The sequence below is a fragment of the Pseudorca crassidens genome, chromosome 3, assembly GCF_039906515.1.
Source record: "Pseudorca crassidens isolate mPseCra1 chromosome 3, mPseCra1.hap1, whole genome shotgun sequence".
Classification (NCBI taxonomy): Eukaryota; Metazoa; Chordata; class Mammalia; order Artiodactyla; family Delphinidae; genus Pseudorca; species Pseudorca crassidens.
Genome location: NC_090298.1, coordinates 62,840,810 through 62,862,610, shown reverse-complemented (window position 1 = coordinate 62,862,610; position 21,801 = coordinate 62,840,810). Strand labels below are relative to the sequence as shown.

At 42.5% G+C, this 21,801-nt stretch overlaps 2 protein-coding genes across 11 annotated transcripts in view; one reads left to right on the top strand and one right to left on the bottom strand.

The window, feature by feature from the left end:
- DMGDH (dimethylglycine dehydrogenase) overlaps positions 1-21,801 on the top strand; it is a 139,963-nt gene that overhangs the window by 9,368 nt on the left and 108,794 nt on the right. The gene's annotated exons all lie outside the window — the stretch shown is intronic.
- Positions 39-21,175, bottom strand: BHMT (betaine--homocysteine S-methyltransferase). The gene is made up of 8 exons (XM_067731092.1): positions 21,021-21,175; positions 17,191-17,323; positions 10,426-10,544; positions 8,901-9,092; positions 8,381-8,528; positions 4,729-4,911; positions 3,054-3,282; positions 39-1,393 (listed from the first exon to the last, which is right to left on the bottom strand). Exons 1-8 carry the CDS (start codon positions 21,051-21,053, stop codon positions 1,210-1,212), a joined length of 1,221 nt encoding a protein of 406 aa, XP_067587193.1. The 5' UTR covers positions 21,054-21,175; the 3' UTR covers positions 39-1,209.

The window sequence follows — 21,801 nt, the reverse complement described above, 5'->3', positions numbered from 1 at the left end:
AATTATAGAACAGAAATAAGATTCAAATACATCCAAGATAAGTCTCATTGCTCCTTTTATTTTAATAGCTGAAGAGATTAGAATTTCCAAACAGCTATACCAATCCATGGATGTTTAGAAAGAAACATGAACTCTTTCCTAATACATTGAGTAGCCGTTTATTCTAATGCTCTTACATCTTCAGGCTTGAGTTTTCAGAGTAGATACTACCAGGTAAAAATATAGTTCTCAATCTAGGAACCCCAGATAGAGTTTGGAGAATCTCTTTTTCTTTATTATATATTTTTTAAAGCTGCCAAAGTAACACAGGACCATTGCTCCCCAGCCTTACTGAAGGGAGGTGGATCCAGCCTAGAAAAAGATGTAGAGAGCCTGGGTACCCATCCCTTCTCAGCCTCCCCATTGGTCTGAATGCTTCTTAGTGGTAGAAATGGGTCAGAAAAGTGAGGGAACAACTCTGGAACTCTGAGCTTTGAATATTTACTGATCAGGTCCCATAGGACTGATTTTCTAAGAAAAAACTTAAAGGAATAGCAAAGTCCCCGTAGCTGGTGTCCCATAGCAGTGTTTTTCAATCTGTGGGTCAAAACTCATTAATGGGTCATAAAATCAATTTGAGGGGTCTTAACCAGCATAGTATTTTATTAATGAAATAGGACAGAAAGGACTGGAATAAAAAATACCAGAATGGATCACATTTTATTTCAATGGTTGTACATGTACTTTACTGGGTCATTATATCAATATAAATTGTGTTTCTTATGAAGGGTCATCTTCAGAAGAGCTTGGAAGTCACTTTCCTATAGCACTTTGTCTGTCCCTGTCTAGTTGCTGAGCCATTTATGACAGCTCACATCTCCTCCTCCTTACTAGCCTGCAAACTTCTTGAAGTGGGACTAATGTCCAAATTACTTTTCCTTGGCCACAGTGATTTCCTTAATACCGTGTACATGGTGGGTGCTTAGTAAACCTGTTTAATATTTGCTTCTTATTTATTTTGCTTTCAAGTTATAAATATATACTTTTCAAAATTGTCAAGTACTATTTGTAATTGTTTTGTTACCTGTAGGCTGGGGTTCATATAAGCATTGCCTTTTAACCATCTTTTCCTTATTTTTGGAACTGTGGCCCAAACATAGAGGAACTGAGGCCCAAACATAGACTTCCAAGCATAGAGGAGGTCACTGAAAATGGGTTCCGCTGAGGCTATTATGCAGATCTGAACTTCTGTTTTTCAAAGAGCTCTCTCAGCTGCTGCTCGGTCGTGGCTTCTTTCTGCTGCATAAGCTCGGCTGTTCCTTTGGTCACTCCCCAGGCATCCGGCTTTGACATAGAAGGGTTGTACGGCCTGCCTGAGGCTATCTGAAGATTCTCCCAGTATTCCTTCCTGGCCCTGGGGGAACAAAACACACAGCAGGAGACTTCTCCCTGAGCTTCCCTCTCTAGGTCGCAGAGCTAAGACACCCCTGTAGAGCTGTCTTTGGGCTCTTGAGAGTGTGTCCATTGAAACACATTTATCTTTTTCTTTCAGAATCTGTAGGTCTAAAGTTACTTTGAATTTCTTCTTTTTACATACACATAGGTTCAAAAGCTAAGAGTTTAGAATAGGGACATTTTCTATCCAAATTACCCTACCTCTCCATCCTCACTTTCTGGCACTCTACTTCCTGAGCCAGCTGAGCCCACATTTGCTGCTCTCCCCAAAGCCAGTGTTGCTTCTGCACCTCTCACCCTGAGGATCCCGCCCCAGCCTCCTTTCTATTTCCCTTGTCTTCCAGGAGAGATTTCCTCACAGGTTTCCCTGTCTCGAGGCTACTAAAACTTGCAAATCTAACTTTGTCTCGGACCCCTTGAGACCCTCCAGGCTCCTCACTGCCTTGGGATGAGGTCATCTCAACCTCGTGAGCATGAACAAAGGCCACCTCCTGTTCCTGACCTGTGTCTTTACCAAATTCTGAATCCAATATTCTCAAACTTCTTGTGTCTCAGCACCTTGTCCTCTTGCCACATCTCAATGCTTCCCTCTAGGCTGTTCTCCTGTCTGGCCATCTAATTCGTCCTTCAGAATTCAGCTCTGGTGTTAGCTCTGTAAGAAATTCTTCACCAACCTTCCCACCTTTCCCCCTGTGGGCCATTAGTACAGACTCCACAGCACCTGTGCACATCTTCATCCTTAACTTACCATACCAGTTTGAACTTAGCTGTTTATTTCTCTGCCTACTAGACTGTTACCTCCTTGGGGACAGGCCTGTGCCTTGTCCGACGTGCTCCCTCAGCAACCACAACGGTGCCTGACATAGTTGTGCTCAACTAATGTTCACTGAACAGAGGGAAACTGCTCCCTCTGCTTGGGGTGCATCCTCCACCCCCTTCTTTATCCCGTGGAAGCCTACTCAGCTCTTCAAAATCCAGCCCCAACGTCCCTTCTTCTAAAGTATCTATTAGGTAGCGATAGTTATTCTCTTCTCTTCATTGTTACTTTTTTATCCATGCCTCTACTCAAGCAGTTAACTACCTCACCTTTCTTCTCCATTTTCCCCAGTAGACCGCGAGATTCTCTTAGCCAGAGACCACAGCCTTTCATTTCTATACTCCTAGTGCCCTGCACATAGCCTGATGTGAAACTCTGTTTATTGTTCCTGTTCCCCACTGGAATGTAAACTCTGTGGGTAAAGACATGTTTTATCTCATTCACCACTGTCTTCCCAGCTCTAAGGTTCGTGCTTGGCACAGAACGGGCAATTAATACTTGCTGTACTTAAATCCTAACAACTGATTCACTGTTAGTGTCCACCACATGGATGGTGCTTTCCTAGAGTGTGAAATCACATTGTGTTGCAACTTACATGATTTATATTCTATATTCTTAAAGCTTTCCCCAAAAACCACTCCATAAAGCTACGTTATAAACACCTCTATGAGAGAATTTAAAGAGGATAACTGATTCTTTACCATTACACAGCAAATAGGCTGCAGTTTGGGTAATGACCTCATTTGGACATCTTCATAATCTAAATGAGTTTGGTTTGGCAAATACAGTTTAAGGTTCTTACCTTGCTCTGATCCAGGGTTTGGTGTGCATGTCCAAACCACTTCCCCAGCTGCCATGTTTTTCTGAGGCTGGTGGCAAAAATCCCCTTTCCGGGGCCAGCTCCTCTGCAATCGCTCTGATGTGGTAGGGCTCAAATCCACAGCACCCACCTATGTACCTGACCCCCAGGTTGTAGGCCTCTCTGGCGTATTTTTGAATATCCCATCTGGTTGCCACTCTGGGCTCCAGTCCTGTAATAAATGACACTCTGCTTAAATTAAAAATAGATATTCAAAACAAACAGCTATAATAAATGTGTAATTTTCAATAAATGAGTTAGATAAGTTGTCAATATTTAGTTCCTAACTCTTAAAAACTATTAGCTATTTTGCATTGACATATCCAATTGTAAATACTGTGACAGCCGGACTTCAAGATGATTCCCAATGATCTCTGCCCTCTGACGTTCTCACCCTTGTGTGGACCCTCCTGTATTATGTCAGGTTGGTCTGTGAGACCAATAGAATATGGCAGAAGGGATGGTTTGTGACTTCTGAGGCTAGGTCATAAGAGACATTATGTTTTCTGCCTTGTTCTCTCCTGGAACGTTCAGCCCAGTTGCCGTGTTGTGAGAACACTCAGATACCACAGTGGAAAGCCCATGAGCTAAGGAGCTGAGGCCTCCAGTCCACAGACAGAAAAAAACTGACCCTGACTCCCAACAGCCAACTGAGAGAGCCTGCAAGTAGATCCCCCAGCCCCCATCAGGCCTTCAGATGACTATAACCCTTGCTAGAGTCTGGACTGCAACGTATTAAGAGACTCTGAGCTAAGCTGCTCCCAAATTCATGACCCACAGCAACTTGAGATATAATAAATATTTGTTGTTTAAAGCCACTAAATTTTGCAATAATTTGTTCTACAGCAATAAATACCACAAATGCCTTGCCGTTCTTCTTCTATGGTTCTTCTAGACGGATTATTTTCCAGGGTCCCTCTAGAATATGGGGTAAGGACCTTAGAATGAAATAGGAGGCTGGCCAGGGTCTGGCCCCGCTCACCCGTGGCTTGATTCTCCAGGTAGACTCACCCCCACTTCCCACACAAGCTTTATCCCTCTTCCCAGACTGCAAGTATTACCCCCTTCATCTGCTTGGTCTCTTCATTCAAATCTGTTACACAGTAACCCAATGATGGTAACTTCCCTCTGCCCCGCAAACTCAGATATTGCTAGAATATCTAAGCAACATTCAGAATAGGAGAAAAGTATCTGGGCGATAACCTGGTCTAAACGACTTATTTTTTCTGATGAGAAAATTAAGATCTGGGAGAACTAAGAAATTTTGCTAAGGTTCTGCAACTTAGCAACAGAGCTGGAACCAGAAACAGAATCTTTGCTGATCCTACCCAGGAGGGCGTCCTTTCTGCCAACTTCAGGTATGACGAATTGGTTGTCTACCTAGGTGTTGACTCATCTTTGATTTTACATTTAAGTTCAGAGGTCTTTTTTGCTTGCCGGTCCTGTCTTTTCCTAATGTCTAATTTAAAAGTTTTGGGTTGCAAGGAGAGAAGCTGGGGGCAAGATATGAGGGGATTTGCAGCCATTACTTTACATGATAAAGCTCTATGGCTAGAGATTTCTTTGGAATTTGTCAAACATAAAGACCCTGAGATGATTTATAAAACGTCTGTCTTACCGAAGGGGAATTCTGGCAGGTCGATAAATCCCTGTTTGCCACAGTCGGGAGTGTGGTAGGCCAAGGGCTGACTCATCAGGTGGGCTTTCAGTCCCGCGGCCTCCAGGCCTTCTTTCATTAGCTTCACTGTTTGTAAGCTAGTTGTGAGGTCAAAATGGCAGTTTACGCCAACGATGGAAGCTCCTGCAAGTGGGAAGAACATTTGAGCTTTAGGGATTCACCAGGTACCAATGGGCCCGACTCTCCTCTCACTCAGGGAGCTTTTATTTGGAATGGTGAATTGGAAGTATGGCACTGGGTCCCTGCAAACTTATCTCACCCTTGGGCAAGAATGATTAGTAACAGGCAGCAAGCCCTTTCTGCGAACAGTGCTTTGAAGAGTCAGCTATATTTGAAGTGTCGTTTATGCACACTTGGCTGTCCATCATTTTTTGAAAAATATAATCATTATTAGAGGTTTTTTTAACTTCAAATTTTAGTAGTCATTTTTAAAAAATCATCATTGGACTGTTCTTTAACTTCAAATTTTAGTAGCCATTTTTTCAATCTTTGACATTATATTTGCAAAGCATGATAATTTTTCACGACTCCCAGCTGCCCCATGGCACCTGTGGTTACGACTCATCTGAGGAATAAATCAATGTTTCCTTTTATCAGGCCAATTTAACAATATTATTAAGTTTCTTGGGCATAACAGCAGAGTGTAATTTAGGAAACGGTTTTTCCGAAACTTTCGTACAAGTGAAATCATATAATATGTGTCCTTTCCTGAATGGCTTATTTCACTTAGTACAATGTTTTCAAGGCTCATCCCTGTTGAAGCATGTGTCAGAATTTCATTCCTTTTTATGGCTGAATGATATTCCATTGCATGTACGTACCACATTTTGCTTATCCATTCATTAGTTGGACACTTGGGTTGTCCGACAAAAAGGACTTTTTTGATGAACTCATGGCCTAGGATTTTGTAGCTGGGATATAGAGATGCCAAAAACAAGGAAAGGAAAGATTCGTTCTGGCCACAATGAGAGCGGCACCAACATCCAGATTCCAGGAGCAGCAGAGCTGACGCTACACGCTGTGACCTCCAGTGTTCAGTGGCAGGCGTCTTAGCGGTCCTCACTGGCCTGGGCCTGCAGTTCGCTCTTCATTTTTGTTCCAATCTGGCCTCACTCCCCGTCATTCCTCTGAATCAGTTTTTGTTAAGGACACCGATGACCTCAACCTTGCCAAGTCTAGTAGTCACTTCTCCCTTCTCATCTTACTCAACGTCTCGGCAGCATTCAACCTCGTGGCACTCTCTCCTTCATCGATACTCCCCTTCTCTTGGCTTCTGAGAACTTCCCCCACTCTCTGAGTGTTGCCCCTACCTCCCTGGCTGTTTTTTTTTTGAGTGTTATGTGCTGACCCCTCCTCAAGGCTAAACCTTTCAGTCCTGTAGTGTCCCAGGATCCCACTGAGCCATCTTCTCTTCTGCATCTACACTTCCTTTTCAGCCCCAGGCTCTCAATACCATCTATATCCAGACCTCTCCCAAGCTTCTCTCTCTAACCCTGACCTTTCCACTGGGTTCCAGACTGGTATATTCAACAGCTTACTGAACAGGGTCACTTGGGTCTTGACTACCTTTTTCTTCTTTTCTCTTTCTTTCTTTCTTTCCCTTTCTTTTCCTCCCTTCCTCCCTCCCTTCCTCCCTCCCTTCCTTCCTTCCTTCCTTCCTTCCTTCCTTCCGTCCATCCGTCCGTCCTTCCTGGTGTCCTGGAGCCACAGTTTCTCTTTCCTTCCTAGATATCATTACATTAATGAAGTCATCACATCTTGGCTATTTATTGATGTCTATTAGGTATAAAGGTCCTTGTAAGGGATTTTAGAGAAATATAAATAAAGGACACCAAAGATTTTTATAATTTAGCACAGGGCTTCCCAAGGTTTGCTCTATGAAAACAAGGTTCTATGATCAATTAAATTGGGCAGTAGTTATTTACTGTAGTCCCTTCTTGGAGACTGCCAGTACACACGAACACGTCAAAGCCTCTGAGAAGTTCTGCAGCCAAGAGGCTGCTTAACGTGGCTTAACACAGCATTTTCTATCCGTGTGTAACTGCAGAACCCTATTAGCAGTCTCACAGATTAGAAATGTCATCTGAGGACACGCTAAATGTGCGACGCAGCTGCTGAGAGGAGGAAGTGATTATTTGGGGTAGGGATGACTATGTCAGGGCACATGGAAGTTGAACTAACATTGGAAGATGGACTAGATTTGTGAGACGGATATTGACTAAGGACCTGTCATGTGCTGGGTGCTGTGCTGGGCACACGGTACTCCGTGCTGAGCCAAGCAGACATAGTCTCTGCCCTCTGGGATTTTACAATCAAGTGAGAGAGCCAGACATTCAAGACATAAACGAATGAGATAACTGGGGAGTTCTGTGAAGGATAGAAACAGGGTACAGTGAGGTCAAGCACTGTGGCCACTCACTCTGAACAGACCGGCAGGGGAAGGAGTAGATGCAGGCCAAGAATCCCTGCCAATTAACAGTTGGGATGATGAGGGCCTCCTCTCATCTTTTTGAAACATATTAATTTGGTTTCTCCCCCCATTTCTAATATGTAGAATAAAAAATTAGGATTCTACAATGTCATTCCTAAACCTAAATAATTATTATTAGTGACAAGTATGAAGTGACTTTCATGAACTATTAAGAGTTGGATAAAGATGAGAAATTAAACAATTAGCCAGTCAAAATCTCTGTTCCACAGAGTGAGTCAGACTCTTCCACGGACACTGTGTTATTCCTCAGGTTGAAAATGAGGCAGCTTTGAAAAAAGTCTGTGAATTTTCCCTAATTGAAATGAGACCCAATATTAGGAATGGAAATTATATGAAAAGGTAAATTAGGTGCTCCATGTCTCACATCAAAGGATTTGAAAATTTATTATAGCAATTACAAAAAGTAAAACTTACCGGTCATTTATGAGAATGGAAAAACTTTGGCAAAGAGGGCAACTGACTTAAAAGTTATTAATGTCTAAAGACCTCAACTTTAGATAGTTTAAAATAAAACATAATTTTTCCTAATGTTCCTTTTGATTTACTAAAATTCTTCTCATTTCCAGGTGTTAAACCTTCAGCGTAGGTCTAATTGCCCATTTCAAAAGGCTGGTATGTCTGTGTATGTATTTTTTTTTAACATTTTTTTCTCTTTGGGACTCAATAATGATATTATAGATATTCCTAAGAAAGTAAATTAATGGCTTTCCTGTAACAAAAGTAGTATATAGTGATTCATAGATGGACCTGCATTTGTATGTCATTTAAAAGACACACTAGGGGCTTCCCTGGTGGTGCAGTGGTTGAGGATCTGCCTGCCAATGCAGGGGACACGGGTTCGAGCCCTGGCCCGGGAAGATCCCACATGCCGCGGAGCAACTACTGAGCCTGCGTGTCTGGAGCCTGCGCTCCGCAACAAGATAGGCCGCGATAGTGAGAGGCCCGCGCACCGCGATGAAGAGTGGCCCCCGCTCGCCACAACTAGAGAAAGCCCTCGCACAGAAATGAAGATCCAACACAGACAAAAATAAATATAAAAATAAATAAATAAATTTTAAAGATAGACACACTAATTGCAAACTGGCCAGAACGCATCATCACCTGCTTTCACCAGGCGCACGGCACATTCGCCAGGGGCCACACCGTGTAAATCCCCCTCTGGGCCGATGCACATGGTCGCTGCCACTGGTTTTCCAGATGCTTTCAAGGCTTCAACTGCCCATACAGCCTCTTCAACGTGTTCAAAATACTGAAATAAGTTAAAGTCAAGATACTTTTAATCTTGTTTCTTCCCAAATAATTTGAAAACTTATCCTACTGTGTATTAACTTAATTATCCTCAGATGGGTGTTTTTCAAACTCTGAGTTGTGACCCATTAACATTTTTAAAACAGAATAGAAAGGTGATTTCAGCGACTTACAGCCCACAGGTTTGAAGAACACTATGTCACGTTAACTGAATCACATTTAGTTGAAGCCCTAAATTGGAAAAACATTTCAAAACTAAATATTACAGCTACTAGTCATGACTGGTGCCTAACCCCACATGGTCCTCATGAGAGTAAAAGGCAGAGAAAATGTCCTAAGTGTACTCGTCTCATCTTAGATCGTATATGTTTACCTCTGCGATCAAAAAGTCCACGTTCTTCTTCATGAAGACCTCTAACTGTTGCTGGAAGACTTTTTTGACTTCAGTTTCCCTCTTGCAGCTAAGGTACGAAGGTGTCTGGCTTACGCCTCCTGCCACCAAGGCGTCTCCCTCATCAGCTACTTGCCGGGCAATATCACAAGCAGCTTCATTGACTTTCTGCCCCTAAAATGGATGAATTTATGATACATCTACATTTTCATGTGAAATTGAAGCAAAATTGTTATTCAACGTCCAAATCTCAGTTGTATGTTATAATAGTGATTTTATTCCAGAAAACGACAGTGATGGAATAGTTCAGTGCTTTATGGAGTTGAGCAATTTGCAGTAACAACATTACCAATAACAGTGATTAAGCAAAAAATCTAATGATGGTATTTAGGATATTATGTTATACCCAAGATCTGTGAGAGGGTAAAAGTCCTTACATAAAAGGATCTGGTATCTTCCAATGCCTAAGCTGCACTTAGAAGAATACCTAGCAAATAGTGGTGATGATGATGATGATTTGCTTTTATGATTAATAAGAATAAAATTCAATTTAAATTACTACAGAATTCATGACTTTTTGTCATTATATATTTTTTCCACAGATACATGTATCACAAGTCAGGTCTTTTCTAATTTTTTAGACAATATAAATTGATGTTTGTCCTCAAAAAACCCCAATACTATAGATCACCCAGACTCATGTAATTTTAGAATTCCTTTTTCATTTTAGAGATGAAGAAATTGCTGATTTGATGGGATAAGTAAATGGTTTGCCCAACATCACGCAGTTGATTGTAGCTGAGCCTGGAAGATTCTAGGTTCACTGACTCCTGGCACATATGACCTTTCTCCTATACTGTGTCACATTAACAAATTGTAAAGATGTAAGAGTTTCGGACTTCCCTGGTGGCTCAATGGTTAAGAATCCGCTTGCCAATGCAGGGGACACGGGTTCGAGCCCTGGTCCGGGAAGATCCCACATGCCGCGGAGCAACTAAGCCCACGACCCACAACTACTGAGCTTGCGTGTCACAACTACTGAAGTCCGCGCGCCTAGAGCCCGTGCTCCTCAACAAAGAGAAGCCACCGCAATGAGAAGCCCGCGCACTGCAACAAAGAGTAGCCCATGCTCGCCGCCACTAGAGAAAGCCCGTGGGCAGCAACGAAGACCCAACGCAGCCAAAAATAAAATCAATCAATCAATAAATAAAATTAATTTTTAAAGAAGATGTAAGAGTTTGTAAGGATACTCCTTCAGCAACTTAGTCAAGAGACTGAATCATTAATAGTTAAATACTTCTTTGATCTGCTTCATTAAATGCCTTTCTGTTAATTTGAGGGACGCTAGCTAAAACCTAAGAATATTATTTACACATATCTCGTTTCTGTATTGTTTAAAACAAAACAGAACTCTAAAGAGGCTCAACACTTTTCTCTATGAGAGCTTTGGTAATGACACGCGTGTCTACCGTGTCCTTCTAAGAGCGCCATGTGTGGTGTTACTCACAGATATTTTCTCTGCAACATAGTTTCCCCTGTTCTCCAGCTTGTCTTCACTGGCGTAGAAGGTGAAGGTCTGCATGACATTCGATCCAGCTCTGAGGAATTCTCGATGAAGCTGGCGAACTGGGAGATTGAATGAGGGAAAGGTATTCATTGTTAACAGTTTATTAGTCTGTGATGCTTTCAAAAGGCTCTCAGATAAACAACTATGAAAACAGCTGCTTAAATTCCTGGTTGCCTGGCATTTGCTCATCCTGGGGGCAAATGAGGGGTGGATCTGGAGTCTCTTGCCAGGAGAAAGAGATTATCTCTGTCATGGATGTGGGGTGAAGGGAAGAGGGAGGTCCCACAGAGGAAGAATCATCTCAGTGCTTTTGCCAGGCAGAGAAGATGGGGAAGGACATTCCCTAGAGAGGGAACAGCCCGAGCAAAGACAAGGAGGCAAGAAAAGTCTTGGCATTTGGGGGAGTGACAAGCAGTCTGAGTGGCCGGAGTTGAGGATATGCTGGAGAAGTGGTGGGAGATGCACTTGGAAAGGCGGGCTGTCAGAGTGTAAAACAGCCTAGCACATCATCCCAAGGAGTCTAGGTGCCAGACCACAGGTATCAGTGTTTTTGTTTTGTTTTTTAAATTTATTTTATTTATGTATTTTTGGCTGCATTGGGTCTTTGTTGCTGCGCGCGGGCTTTCTCTACTTGCGGCGAACAGGGGCTACTCTTGGCTGTGGTGCACGGGCTTCTCACTGCAGTGGCTTCTCTTGTTGCAGAGCATGGGCTCTAGGCACGCAGGCTTCAGTAGTTGTGGCATGTGGGCTCAGTAGTTATGGCTCACAGGCTCTAGAGCACAGGCTCAGTAGTTGTGGTGCACGGGCTTAGTTGCTCCACGGCATGTGGGATCCTCCCGGATCGGGGATCAAACCCGTGTCCCCTGCATTGGCAGGCGGAGTCTCAACCACTGCACCACCAGGGAAGCCCAACTCAGTGTTTCTGAAAGATAATTCTGGTAGTAGAGTGGAATAAGTGTTGGAGAAATGTTCGCAATCTAGGTTCATGGGTGAATACCACGTGGCGAAGCTTTCATTGGCTGGAGGAAATATGGTGGGAGGTTTCTTTTTTTTTTCCCCCCCATATAATCAAATGTATGCAATTTAAAGAGTTATCCTTTGCTCTAAAATAGTGGTCCTAAACCTTGGGTGCCCATTAGATATCCTGCAAGCTTTTCAAAACTTATGAAGGTTAGTGTCAAATCCACATATATTCTAATTTAATTGGTTTGGGGTAAGGCACAAGCAATTTTTTTTAAAGTTTTCCCAGCTGATTCTTATTTTCAGTTTTGTTGAGAATCACCATTCTAAGAGAGCAGGAGGATGTTTCTTCTATAAAATGATATTGAGACTTAGATGGTGTTTTGTTTTTGTCAGGAGAAATGACTGGACAGAGTAAGAAACCAACAGTCGTATATTGAACCCTAAAATTTATTTTGAAATTTCAGAGACTTATAAAGTCTGCCGGTCTGGGAACAACTACGTTAGACACTAGGAAATTATTAGGACACTGGTGTTCTTAGCCCTTCAGAGGCTAAGACTGGAGATTAGTTTGGCATCTTTGCAACCCAGATGCCTAGTAGAGTGCCAAGAACATAGGAAGCTCAGTTTTTGTTTATAAATGGACAAAAAGGTGAGGCCAAAAACGCTTTTGAATTGCAGAGAATGGATTTCTAAGCTTGAAGCCAAATCTCTGCTTTTAAAATCATGGAACCTTTCGTTCTCAGTGGGAACTTAAAAGCATGCCTAAATTAGGGGGTTTCAAAGTTGTTTTAATTAGCAGCAGAATCAACTGAAAAACCTTACATACAGTCAATCAGATAAACACAGAGTGCTGAGGTTGGAGCAAGGGAGAAGGGACTACAGACTTGGTATCTGGGACAGAATGGTTTATGAATAAGAAGTCCACCCAGCTGGCCCTTTGATGGATTTCCAGAGGCTGTAAAAAAAAAAAAAAAAAAAAAAAACAAGCAAAAACCCTGGAATGGTGTGCAAATTGTTTACCTGTATGTACATTGTATAGTGCTCATAGGGTCTATAGTCTTTTATCAGGTTTTTTCAGAGGGCAGTGAGTCAGAAAGGTGAAGACAACCTTTTCACTCTTAATAGATTTGATTTGATTTGATTATTCCATCATGCTTCTTAAAAATGCCATGCTTTTCAAAGTGTGACCCTACTAGACTCACTTGGGGACAATTAAAAATTCAGATTCCTCAAACCCCTCCAGACCCAGGGAAACTGATTCAAAGCTGATTCCACTGAGTGCAAGAACCACAACTTTTGGCATAAATTTTAGTAGGAGAGTTAGTCTGGTAATTTCTGAATATCCTTTCAATTTCTATTTTCTGTTTCCTCTCATCATAAAACGATGAGTTTTCATCCTCTAACCGACAATAGGGTATGACCAGTTCACATGACAATGATACAACTTATGCTAATTGATTATATTCATTTTATGGCTTTACACTCTTCATATACTAGTTTTATTTTAGCATCACAGAAGCTAAATATTACCAACTTATGTGTGTGTGTATATGTATAAAACATATGACCCAGACATATATGTACAGAATATAGATATTACCTTGTACACTTACTTGAGAAATGCAAGTCTTTGAAATTCCACAACAAACTCTAAAAGGTCAAATAAAAATTTGCAGTATTTCTTCAGTGGGACAATAAATTTGCAGTAAAATCATTTGGCAGCAAAATGTCACCTGAACTAATGTGAGGATATTTATAATTGTATCCTATTTAGTGTGGGTAGCCATATATTTTGATGCAAAAAGAGTATTCATGTGTTTGACGGGGCGTAGGGGAGCACTTCAGACCCTAATAAGAGCGTTATGCAATATGTAGCATATGTAATGTATTAACTTTCTAAAATTCCCACAAATTCTGGATTCTAAGACGCATTTGGCCCCAAAAGGGCTTGGATAAGGAATTGCAGACTTGTAGCATAACCTTCCCTTTCTCACTGCTTCCAGCACTAAAAAGTCAAGTCCAGGCACCACTCCTACAAAAGTGTTTTGGGTGCCGTCCAGTCTACAGGGAAACTTTTCAGGGTCTATATGAATTCTAGTTATTACCCAGTCAAAATTAGAAAAGCACCTGCAAAAACAAATTCATTTGCATAAAGTAGCATGACAATGACCACCGCTCTCATTTAGAGCATGAATGTTTTAAACACATTTCACCACCCCCCACCCCAGAAAAGGTTAAATACATCCAAGGTCGTATGAAATGGTTCTTTGAAGATAAGTTACAAGCAGATTTGTCTTTTCTGATGCGTCCTGTAGTCCACTGTGTTTGACAGAGTTTGAACTAGGCACTGGCAGAGTTGAATATAGGGGATTTCAGTCTGTAGCAGAAAGGATTAAATCTGATGACTCAGTATCATGGAGTTTTCATTAATTCTTGGAAAGCAAGGAGCTCGCAGAAGAAAAAGTAGAGCAAATGCTCAATACATGTAAATAAGCTCAAAATATTCAAGACACAAATGGCCAAGAGATCAAATGTGCTGTTTCTGCATTAATAAAATCAAAGAAAATTGGTATCAGAGCAGTTTCTCTTGAGCTCCTCTAATGTGTGACTTTAAAAAAGTAAACGTGACTAACAAAATTGAAATTTGCAGTTTAAACAACAGTCTTATTTTGTTTCCATGGCAAAGTTTGGGCAAAGGTAGTTTATCGTTAATGTCAGTTTGGCCCAAGAAGTATTTCATTCTGAGTTTAACCCAGCAAGCAGACCTTAAGAAACAAACCATAGATATATTAGAAATTCTCACTCTCAGGTCTTAATTATGCCATTGTGTTCCTTACATCCCTTCGACACAATGCTTCTGAAAGTGGGGTTTACCTTGCCATCGTTTGGAGACAAGTATTATAAATATGCAGGTTCCTGGACCCGTCACAAACCTAATGAAACCAAATCTATAAGTGGGGTCTGGGAATTTATTATTTTTAACAAACTCCGCTGGTGAAACTAAAATTCGAGAACTCTTATTGGCTTAGCTTCCAAAGCTTACTAATTGCATTTTTTTTTAAGGGTAGAACACAGTATTATTTCTACGTTTATTTGGGAATATAAAAGTTGCGTGCATTTGCTGGGTTTCATAGTGTGACTATGGCTCTTCTATTTTGGATTTTTTTTGGGACAGTGTGATTTGAACACACTTCTGTACTTCTCTAGCAGTAATAGGTTAATACAACCAAGAATATTACCAAGAGGGGAAGCAACTCACTCAAGTTAATAACAAGAGCGAATAGTTGTAGTGTTTAACATGAGCCAGGCACTCTTTTGAACACTGCACATATCATTTATTTAATCCTCATAACAACTTTATGAGGTAGATGTCAATATTATCTCGGTTTTCTTAGCTAAGTAATTTCCCCAAGGCCGCACAGCCTAGCGGCTGTGTCAGGATCTGATCCAGTTTGTCTGGATCCAGAGTCTGTACTGATTCTCAAAACTGTACTGTCTCTCAGTTTATGTTCTTGGTTAATTTCCATCCTTCGTCACTGAGTTTATTGGAATACGCTCTTCTTTAACGTAAAAAACATCTGTTTATTATTTTATACAATATTCACAAGAACTCTGGTTTCCTCTGAAAGATTTAAATTCTTTCAGAGTGTTGGTTGCTGACGGCTCCTGACTGAGACCCTTCCTAGGAAGTGCCCTAGGCCAAAGGGCACTCCTTTGCCCAGGATTCAGCCCTCTCCTGGAGGAGGGGAGCGCTGACAGCTTGTGTGCAGGGCTTGGTCTGTTAGTAGGGGGAAAACACAAAGACCTAGCCGCCTTGCCTCAATCTGGGACAACTCTGAGGGGCCTGTGCAATTCCAGAGCTCCCTGAGAGATTGGCTGGGGTCTCTGTTACAACTCTTCGCAGCTTAGTTCCAGGTCCTCCCTTTGCCCAGTCCTGCTTCCCTCACTCCCTTAGTTCACTCCCAAGAGTAGAACCCCTGAGCACAACTCTCTACTTCATAATGTGTTTTCTGAGTGGTCTGACCTGCAAGAGTTGAAGCCAGAACTAGTCATGGGAAATAACTCTGAAGGCATCATTTTAGAGTCAGATCTCCTTCTGACTAGCTAGTAATGAGCACCCACACATCACAGGTGATGGAGCTCCCAGCATGCTCTAGGGGTACAACTATTAAAACCTCAACCTGTAGTGAATTAGGATGAGATATCCTTGGAAGGGAATGCACTAGCCGGTGCACTATGTCAGATGTTTGAGAGGTCCAGGGGAAGTAGGAACTATATGGACTCCAGAGCTAGATGGCTATTGTTGGGTACCACCAAATACTGGACAAAGACAATGAAAGGCTACAGGTGAGTCATCTCCGATTTCAGGCAATGTGTGAGAGTCTGAGGATCTTCTGGGTGGTATGTAAAGAGACTCAGTTCCTGTTGCTAGAGAACAGAAAAACTGAGGCTCTGGCCCGGGACTAAATTACATAGGCAGCAGAGTTCTCAACTGGGAAAGCATTTTATTGCCAAAAGTTAGGGTCTGATTAGGAAGAAATGGGACCCTCAGATCTGGAATAAAGACATATGGGTGGATTAACCCATTAGCCTTGAAAACCTACATCCCTCAGAAGTCCATGGACCTGCAAAAGTGACCCATTCCTCCCTTTTAAAGATTAAATCTTCGCTATTCCTTAAGGCTGATACGGAGGCCCTAAGAGACAGCATTTATCCCCTTCAGATTGCATCCTACCTCCCCTCCTGTCCATAAAAGATTTGTGGTCAAAAAAGTAAAGTGAGAATAAGGTGTGTGGGTGCAGGTGCAGGTTAGGTAGGTAGTTGAACAGAGTGGCGCTAGTATACAATGAATTTGACTAGTTGGCAGATACATAATGGAAGAGGGCTTATCTGCAAGATGATGATTGATGCTGTATCATGCAACTTACAGTGGGTTAAGGAGGGAAGGTGGACTTGTGGGGGAGAATGGCTAAAACACACTAAAATGGTAGAGCCAGAGTCGTGATGAGATTGAAGAATAGGAGCACTAGAGAAAGTGAGCAGAAAAGATAGGAGGGGGTAGTCAGAGAATGTGGTATTTGTCCTTGAGATTTCAGAGGTGGACAGCTATTGGCGATGGTGAGGTCTAGGAGAGGGTTGCTAAGGTGGGAATGGAGGGAAAGTTTGCTGGAGATGAGGAGGAGATCAAGGCACTAACAGGAAGAGTGCTGGATGGATCACATGTATGGATGTTGAAGTCAACTAGACTGTTGAAGAAGGGAGGGGCAGAGAAAGGCAGTGAGCCAGGTTCTAGACTCATCTAGAGTGAGGATCAGCGAACAAGAGGTAGATATAGGGCTTCCCTGGTGGTGCAGTGGTTGAGAGTCCGCCTGCTGATGCAGGGGACACGGGTTCGTGCCCCGGTCTGGGAAGATCCCGCATGCCGCGGAGCGGCTGGGCCCGTGAGCCATGGCCGCTGAGCCTGCGCGTCCGGAGCCTGTGCTCTGCAACGGGAGAGGCCACAGCAGTGAGAGGCCCGTGTACCGCAAAAAAAAAAAAAAAGGTAGATATAGATGACAGCAACGGGCCATTGATACTTACGCAACAGGCAAACCTGTACTTATGTACCTAGCACAGTGCCCAGAAGGCAATAATAAATATTTGGATACCACGGCATGAATGTATCTGTTTGATGGCATGCTTCTAGACTTGGGTCAACATAGTGGTCTTTTATGAGAGCTTAGAATATAGCTGTGCACCAACCTGCTTCTGGGTGTTCCACAGCAGCTTCTGGGGTCCAAGGTCCTGCCTTCACATAGCCCCTCTTCTCCAGTGCAAAGACAAAACCTCCATCTCCAATCATGACCTCTCCAGAGTTTAACCGTTCTAGGATGCCCTAAAATTACAGAAGAGGAGGAAGAAAAGGTGTTACTTGAATTTTTAAGACAATTTTCTACCTTTAGAACTTTTGCTATCATATTCTTGAGAAGTATGATTTCTTTAGAATTCTCAGAAAATATCTATTTTATACAGAAATTTGTGACTATGTTGAGAATCACCAGAATGCTAATATATTGAAAGTTTGTGTATCCATGTGTATGTGACAGGGATGGGGTCTTTCCGAACACATTAAAGAGTATTTGAAGAATATTGTGGGAGGATGTTATGTTTGAATAAACATCTTCAGAGGGATTAGATGAAAAGGTTTTGTTGTAAAGCCTCATTAGATGAAAAGGTTTTGTTGTAAATAAATACTTAAGCACACCTTCTTAAAATGGTGATTGTTAGTCTTTCTTCTTATTCTATCAATAAACTAAAGAGAGGATTGTATTTTATAAAGTTGAAGTGGCATACAATGCTATTAAGGCATTTTGAGACTGAAAAGTCAAAAGATATTTGGTGAAGACAGAAGGAAGGAGATACTACCACAAAGAGGGCCAAATCAATTAAAGACTTCTGTCTCTGGTGTTAAAATTCAGTTTCCATAATACCAGCTGCATTATGCTGTCCAGGAAGTTATGAGTATGCACAGCCTGCTCTCTACAAGTGAGGGAACAGGAAAGAGACAGGTAAATAAAATATTTGTAAACTAATTTCTAATCCAACCTCCATACCTATTCCATGTACAGTACTATGCAATAATTACCCTGGTGTTAATAGAGAAATTTTGAACTTAATATTTTTAAAGGGCTTTGTGACTTAGAAAGTAATTTTCTAGGTAACCATTTTTTTTTTTTTAATTTCAAAAACTCATAGCCTTTAAAAATAAAAGGTACCCTAATTCAATTTAGGTCACTCTGATTTTACAAATGAAGAATTAAGGTCCAGAGTCTCTGAGTAATTTATACACGGTCTTCCAGGTACAGTGTATATGGCCTCCTGATTCTTTTATCCTTAAATGGTATCTAGATTTGATTTTAAATGGGGGTGGGGAGGGTGGGATAGCCCTGAAAAGGCTGTGTAAAGTAATAACTTGGAATGTACTTACCTATTGTGTTCCATTTATTACTAATAATGGTTGACAAAACAAATGCTGATATAACAAGGGTTACAAATTCTGTGAAAGACATTTGTAGGCTTTTCTGTCTTAGGTCCTCACCAACTTCTGCCTCTCTTCCACACCATTTTGAAACTGGTGCTCAGAGAAAAGAAACATCTGACATTTCTACCTTAAAGCAGTGAAATAAGACTATGCTATATATTCTTGAATAGCCCTTCCACATAGAAAAAATGTCAAGTGTACAAGTCCATGAGATAACAGATACAAAAATATAGAATTGATCACATGTAATTTTGAAATCCAAATACCTGTCATGATTACAATGTGTCTAAATGTCACATTTTAGATTGACACATATACACTAATATGTATAAAACAGATAACTAATAAGAACCTGCTGTATAAAAAAATAAAATAAAATTCCAAAAAAAGTCACCTTTTAAAACTACAACTTTGATCGTTATGACCCAATTAACAAGAAAAATAGATATATTGCTAGTCGGTGCAGTTGTATAAAAACATGAACAACAGTCAAATAAATGAGATATGACTGGCTACTAATTTTCATTTGGGTGACGTAATTCATGATATTTTATTCGATCACCTAGCAACTCTCATTGGACTCTTGTGTGTGTTTTCAAACTTTAGTAGCACAACACTTCAATGCACAGCATAGCTAAGAATCTGATACTTGGTGGCAGAGTGGCTAGCGGTGATTCAATTACCATGCTGTACCTTAGTTTATTGAACAATTACATCAGGAAGAACACTCTCTTAGATTCTACTGCATTTTTAAATTACCTGAACTTCAGACTTTCTTGTTCCTAAGCTAAGTGGCTTTTTTTTTAAATGGAATGTGCTCTGAGAAAATGCTCAAGATATTGTTTGTGAAAAAGTGTTGCAAGGCAATATGTGTAATATCAGAATTTTTGTTTAAAAAGTACATATTTGCCTAGACAATAAACTAGCAGAATATACATCAAAATGTAGTAGACACTGTTCTTAGTGGTTTTCCTAGTTGTTTACAATGAACTTGTGTTAGTTTTGTAACGTACGTTTTAATTTTAATCAGAAGTATAGAAGTATTATCGTCCATATTTTAACAGTGACATAGGCATGGAAACAAGGTGACCAAAGAAACTTTTTTTTTCTTCCCATCTTATGTCCATCTGTTGCTAAAATAATCCTTTAAAATGTTTCATTTTGTGAGTTTGAGTCTGGGGTAGTGGATTAGGATTTATGGCAACGTAAATCGGGCCAAACCAAGAAAAAATTTAAATCTCTATGGGAATCGTCCTTTCCAGCCTACATCAGCTATTCCTTTAGTAGATATATGGATTGGCAAAATTCTCCACCTAACTGAACAGGTGACAGCCTATAATCGATTGTCATCTCAGCATCTTAAATCCTGGGACTGCATGGCATTTAAAAAAATTAATTGAATTAATGTTTTTCCTTGTGTGGAGGTCTTTTTAATTTGAGGCGGGGTCAGCCCTTTAGAAACTAGGTACAGCCCATTTCTAAAGGGATGGCTGGCAATGAATTTGGGAGGTGGACCTGCCCCCACAGTCCTTAGAGCTGCAGGAGTACAGTTGGCCTGGCCCTGTCTCCTTCGCTGCCATTCCCTGGGCCTCTGTCTGCCAGGCATGGAGTTGGGTGCTTTGACACCCAAGGCGCAAGCATATTCCCTACTCCCTCCGTCCTTCTCTTCCCACTCCTAACCATAGTCCTACTCTCAGTGTATCCATCCATCCATCCATCCATCCATCTCCGGCCCCCGCACCGTCCCCCCCCCCCCCACCCAGTAACTAGACGAAGGCCCACAATCTGGACTGAAACACTCGTCCCCAGGGAAGGGCGGGCTTGTTACTGGGTTTTTATTTTTAAAACTTATTAACAGTCCTTCCTCAATATCTTACGGCCATTGTGCTTAATTTTTCTGAAACTGTCTTTTCGAGGCCCGCACGGTGCCCTGTTCTGTGATCGCTGAAACCAAACTGCGGGATGAAAACTTACATCATCCAAACAACGCCAGAGCCCTAGGGCTGCGGCGGGGCGGGCTGGTGGGTGCAGCGAGAACCCTGCAAGGTAGGGGCCCTGAGACCCTAGGCGCCTGTGAGTGCGCGGGCGGGAAACGGTGGGAGACCGGGCGCGCGCCTCCCTGCCCTGCAAGCGCTGGGCGTCAAGGGGCGAGCGCGGTGGCACGGGCACAGACCCCAGAGGAGCCCGGGGCACGCAGCAGGGCGACCCCGAGTCCCACCGCCGTGGGGAAGGGAAGTCGCACCTGTGGGTGTAGGAGCCGCATCACGGGGGAGTGCTCAAGACGTTGGGAGTCTCAGCTCTTTGGGGGCGCTCTGGAGTTGGGGGGTCACATAGTTCTAGAGGGCGCTCTGGTCAGGGGGGCAGGAGTGCGGACTCAGAGGCCCCTTGGGGTTCTGCAGCAGAAGTCCTGGGGGGCCTTCTGGTCACAGTCAGGCTCTAAGGGCTCCTCTGCGCTCCCCGCGGCTGAGATGCAATGCGGGGCTGGTTTGTGGATCGAAACTCAGAGCTTTGGCCGGGATGGACAGCGCCCTTGGGTCCCCTGCAGACTCACCTTTTTGGCCTTTTTGCCCCCGACTGGTGCCATCTTCGTGGTGTCCCGGACGGACGGTACTTAACACGGATGAGGACCGGCGAGGCGAGCGTTTCCCCCTGAGAAGCCCGGAGCTGCACGGCGGCAGCAGCCGGGCTCTTTATACCCGCTGCTCCCGCGGGGTGGGTTTCCCCACCCCCGGTGCGGTCCAACGCGGGCCTCGGGCGGGGAACACGCCCACCAGTCCTTGATCCCGGCCTGTCGCTGCTTGGGAACCTGCGTGCGGAGGAGGTGATCGAGATTGTTCTGCCAAAATGGGTGAAACCATCCAGAAGTAAAATAATAATAATAATAATGCTGCCACTGGCTCAGGTTTCAGACCTCCCTGTGCCCGGCCCTTCTTTTCCCCTCGCGGGTCCCCGACCCTGATTTCTCCCTTGCCTGGGATCGTGTATCATTACTTCCTTAAGTCGCTAGGCCAGACCCCTAAGAATTCCATCCAATGCCCAAATATTTGTCAAAGGCCGAGGATACAAGATTACTGAACGAGGAGGCTTGCAGTTCTTGGAAGAACTTCAGCCTAAAGTGTGACCTCCTGTGTGATATACACCCAGTGGATATGTATCTGAAAAAAATATGACATTTACAGAAGGGTCCGATACTGACCCTGCATTAGTGTGTGTGTGTGTGTGTGTGTGTGTGTGTGTGTGTTCAAAGTGAACTTTATCCTTATATCCAAACATGCCTTACAGTTTCTAATAATATCTTTGCAACATTTAACAAGGACAAACACTTAATGTTT

Excerpts from the sequence above, each read along its gene's own strand:
- BHMT (XM_067731092.1), bottom strand. The coding sequence starts at position 21,053 with ATGGCACCAGTCGGGGGCAAAAAGGCCAAAAAG. Across the intron at positions 17,324-21,020 it reads GGGGCAAAAAGGCCAAAAAG|GGCATCCTAGAACGGTTAAA; the intron begins GTGAGTCTGCAG and ends CTGTAATTTTAG. Across the intron at positions 3,283-4,728 it reads CCTGCCAGAATTCCCCTTCG|GACTGGAGCCCAGAGTGGCA; the intron begins GTAAGACAGACG and ends CATTTATTACAG.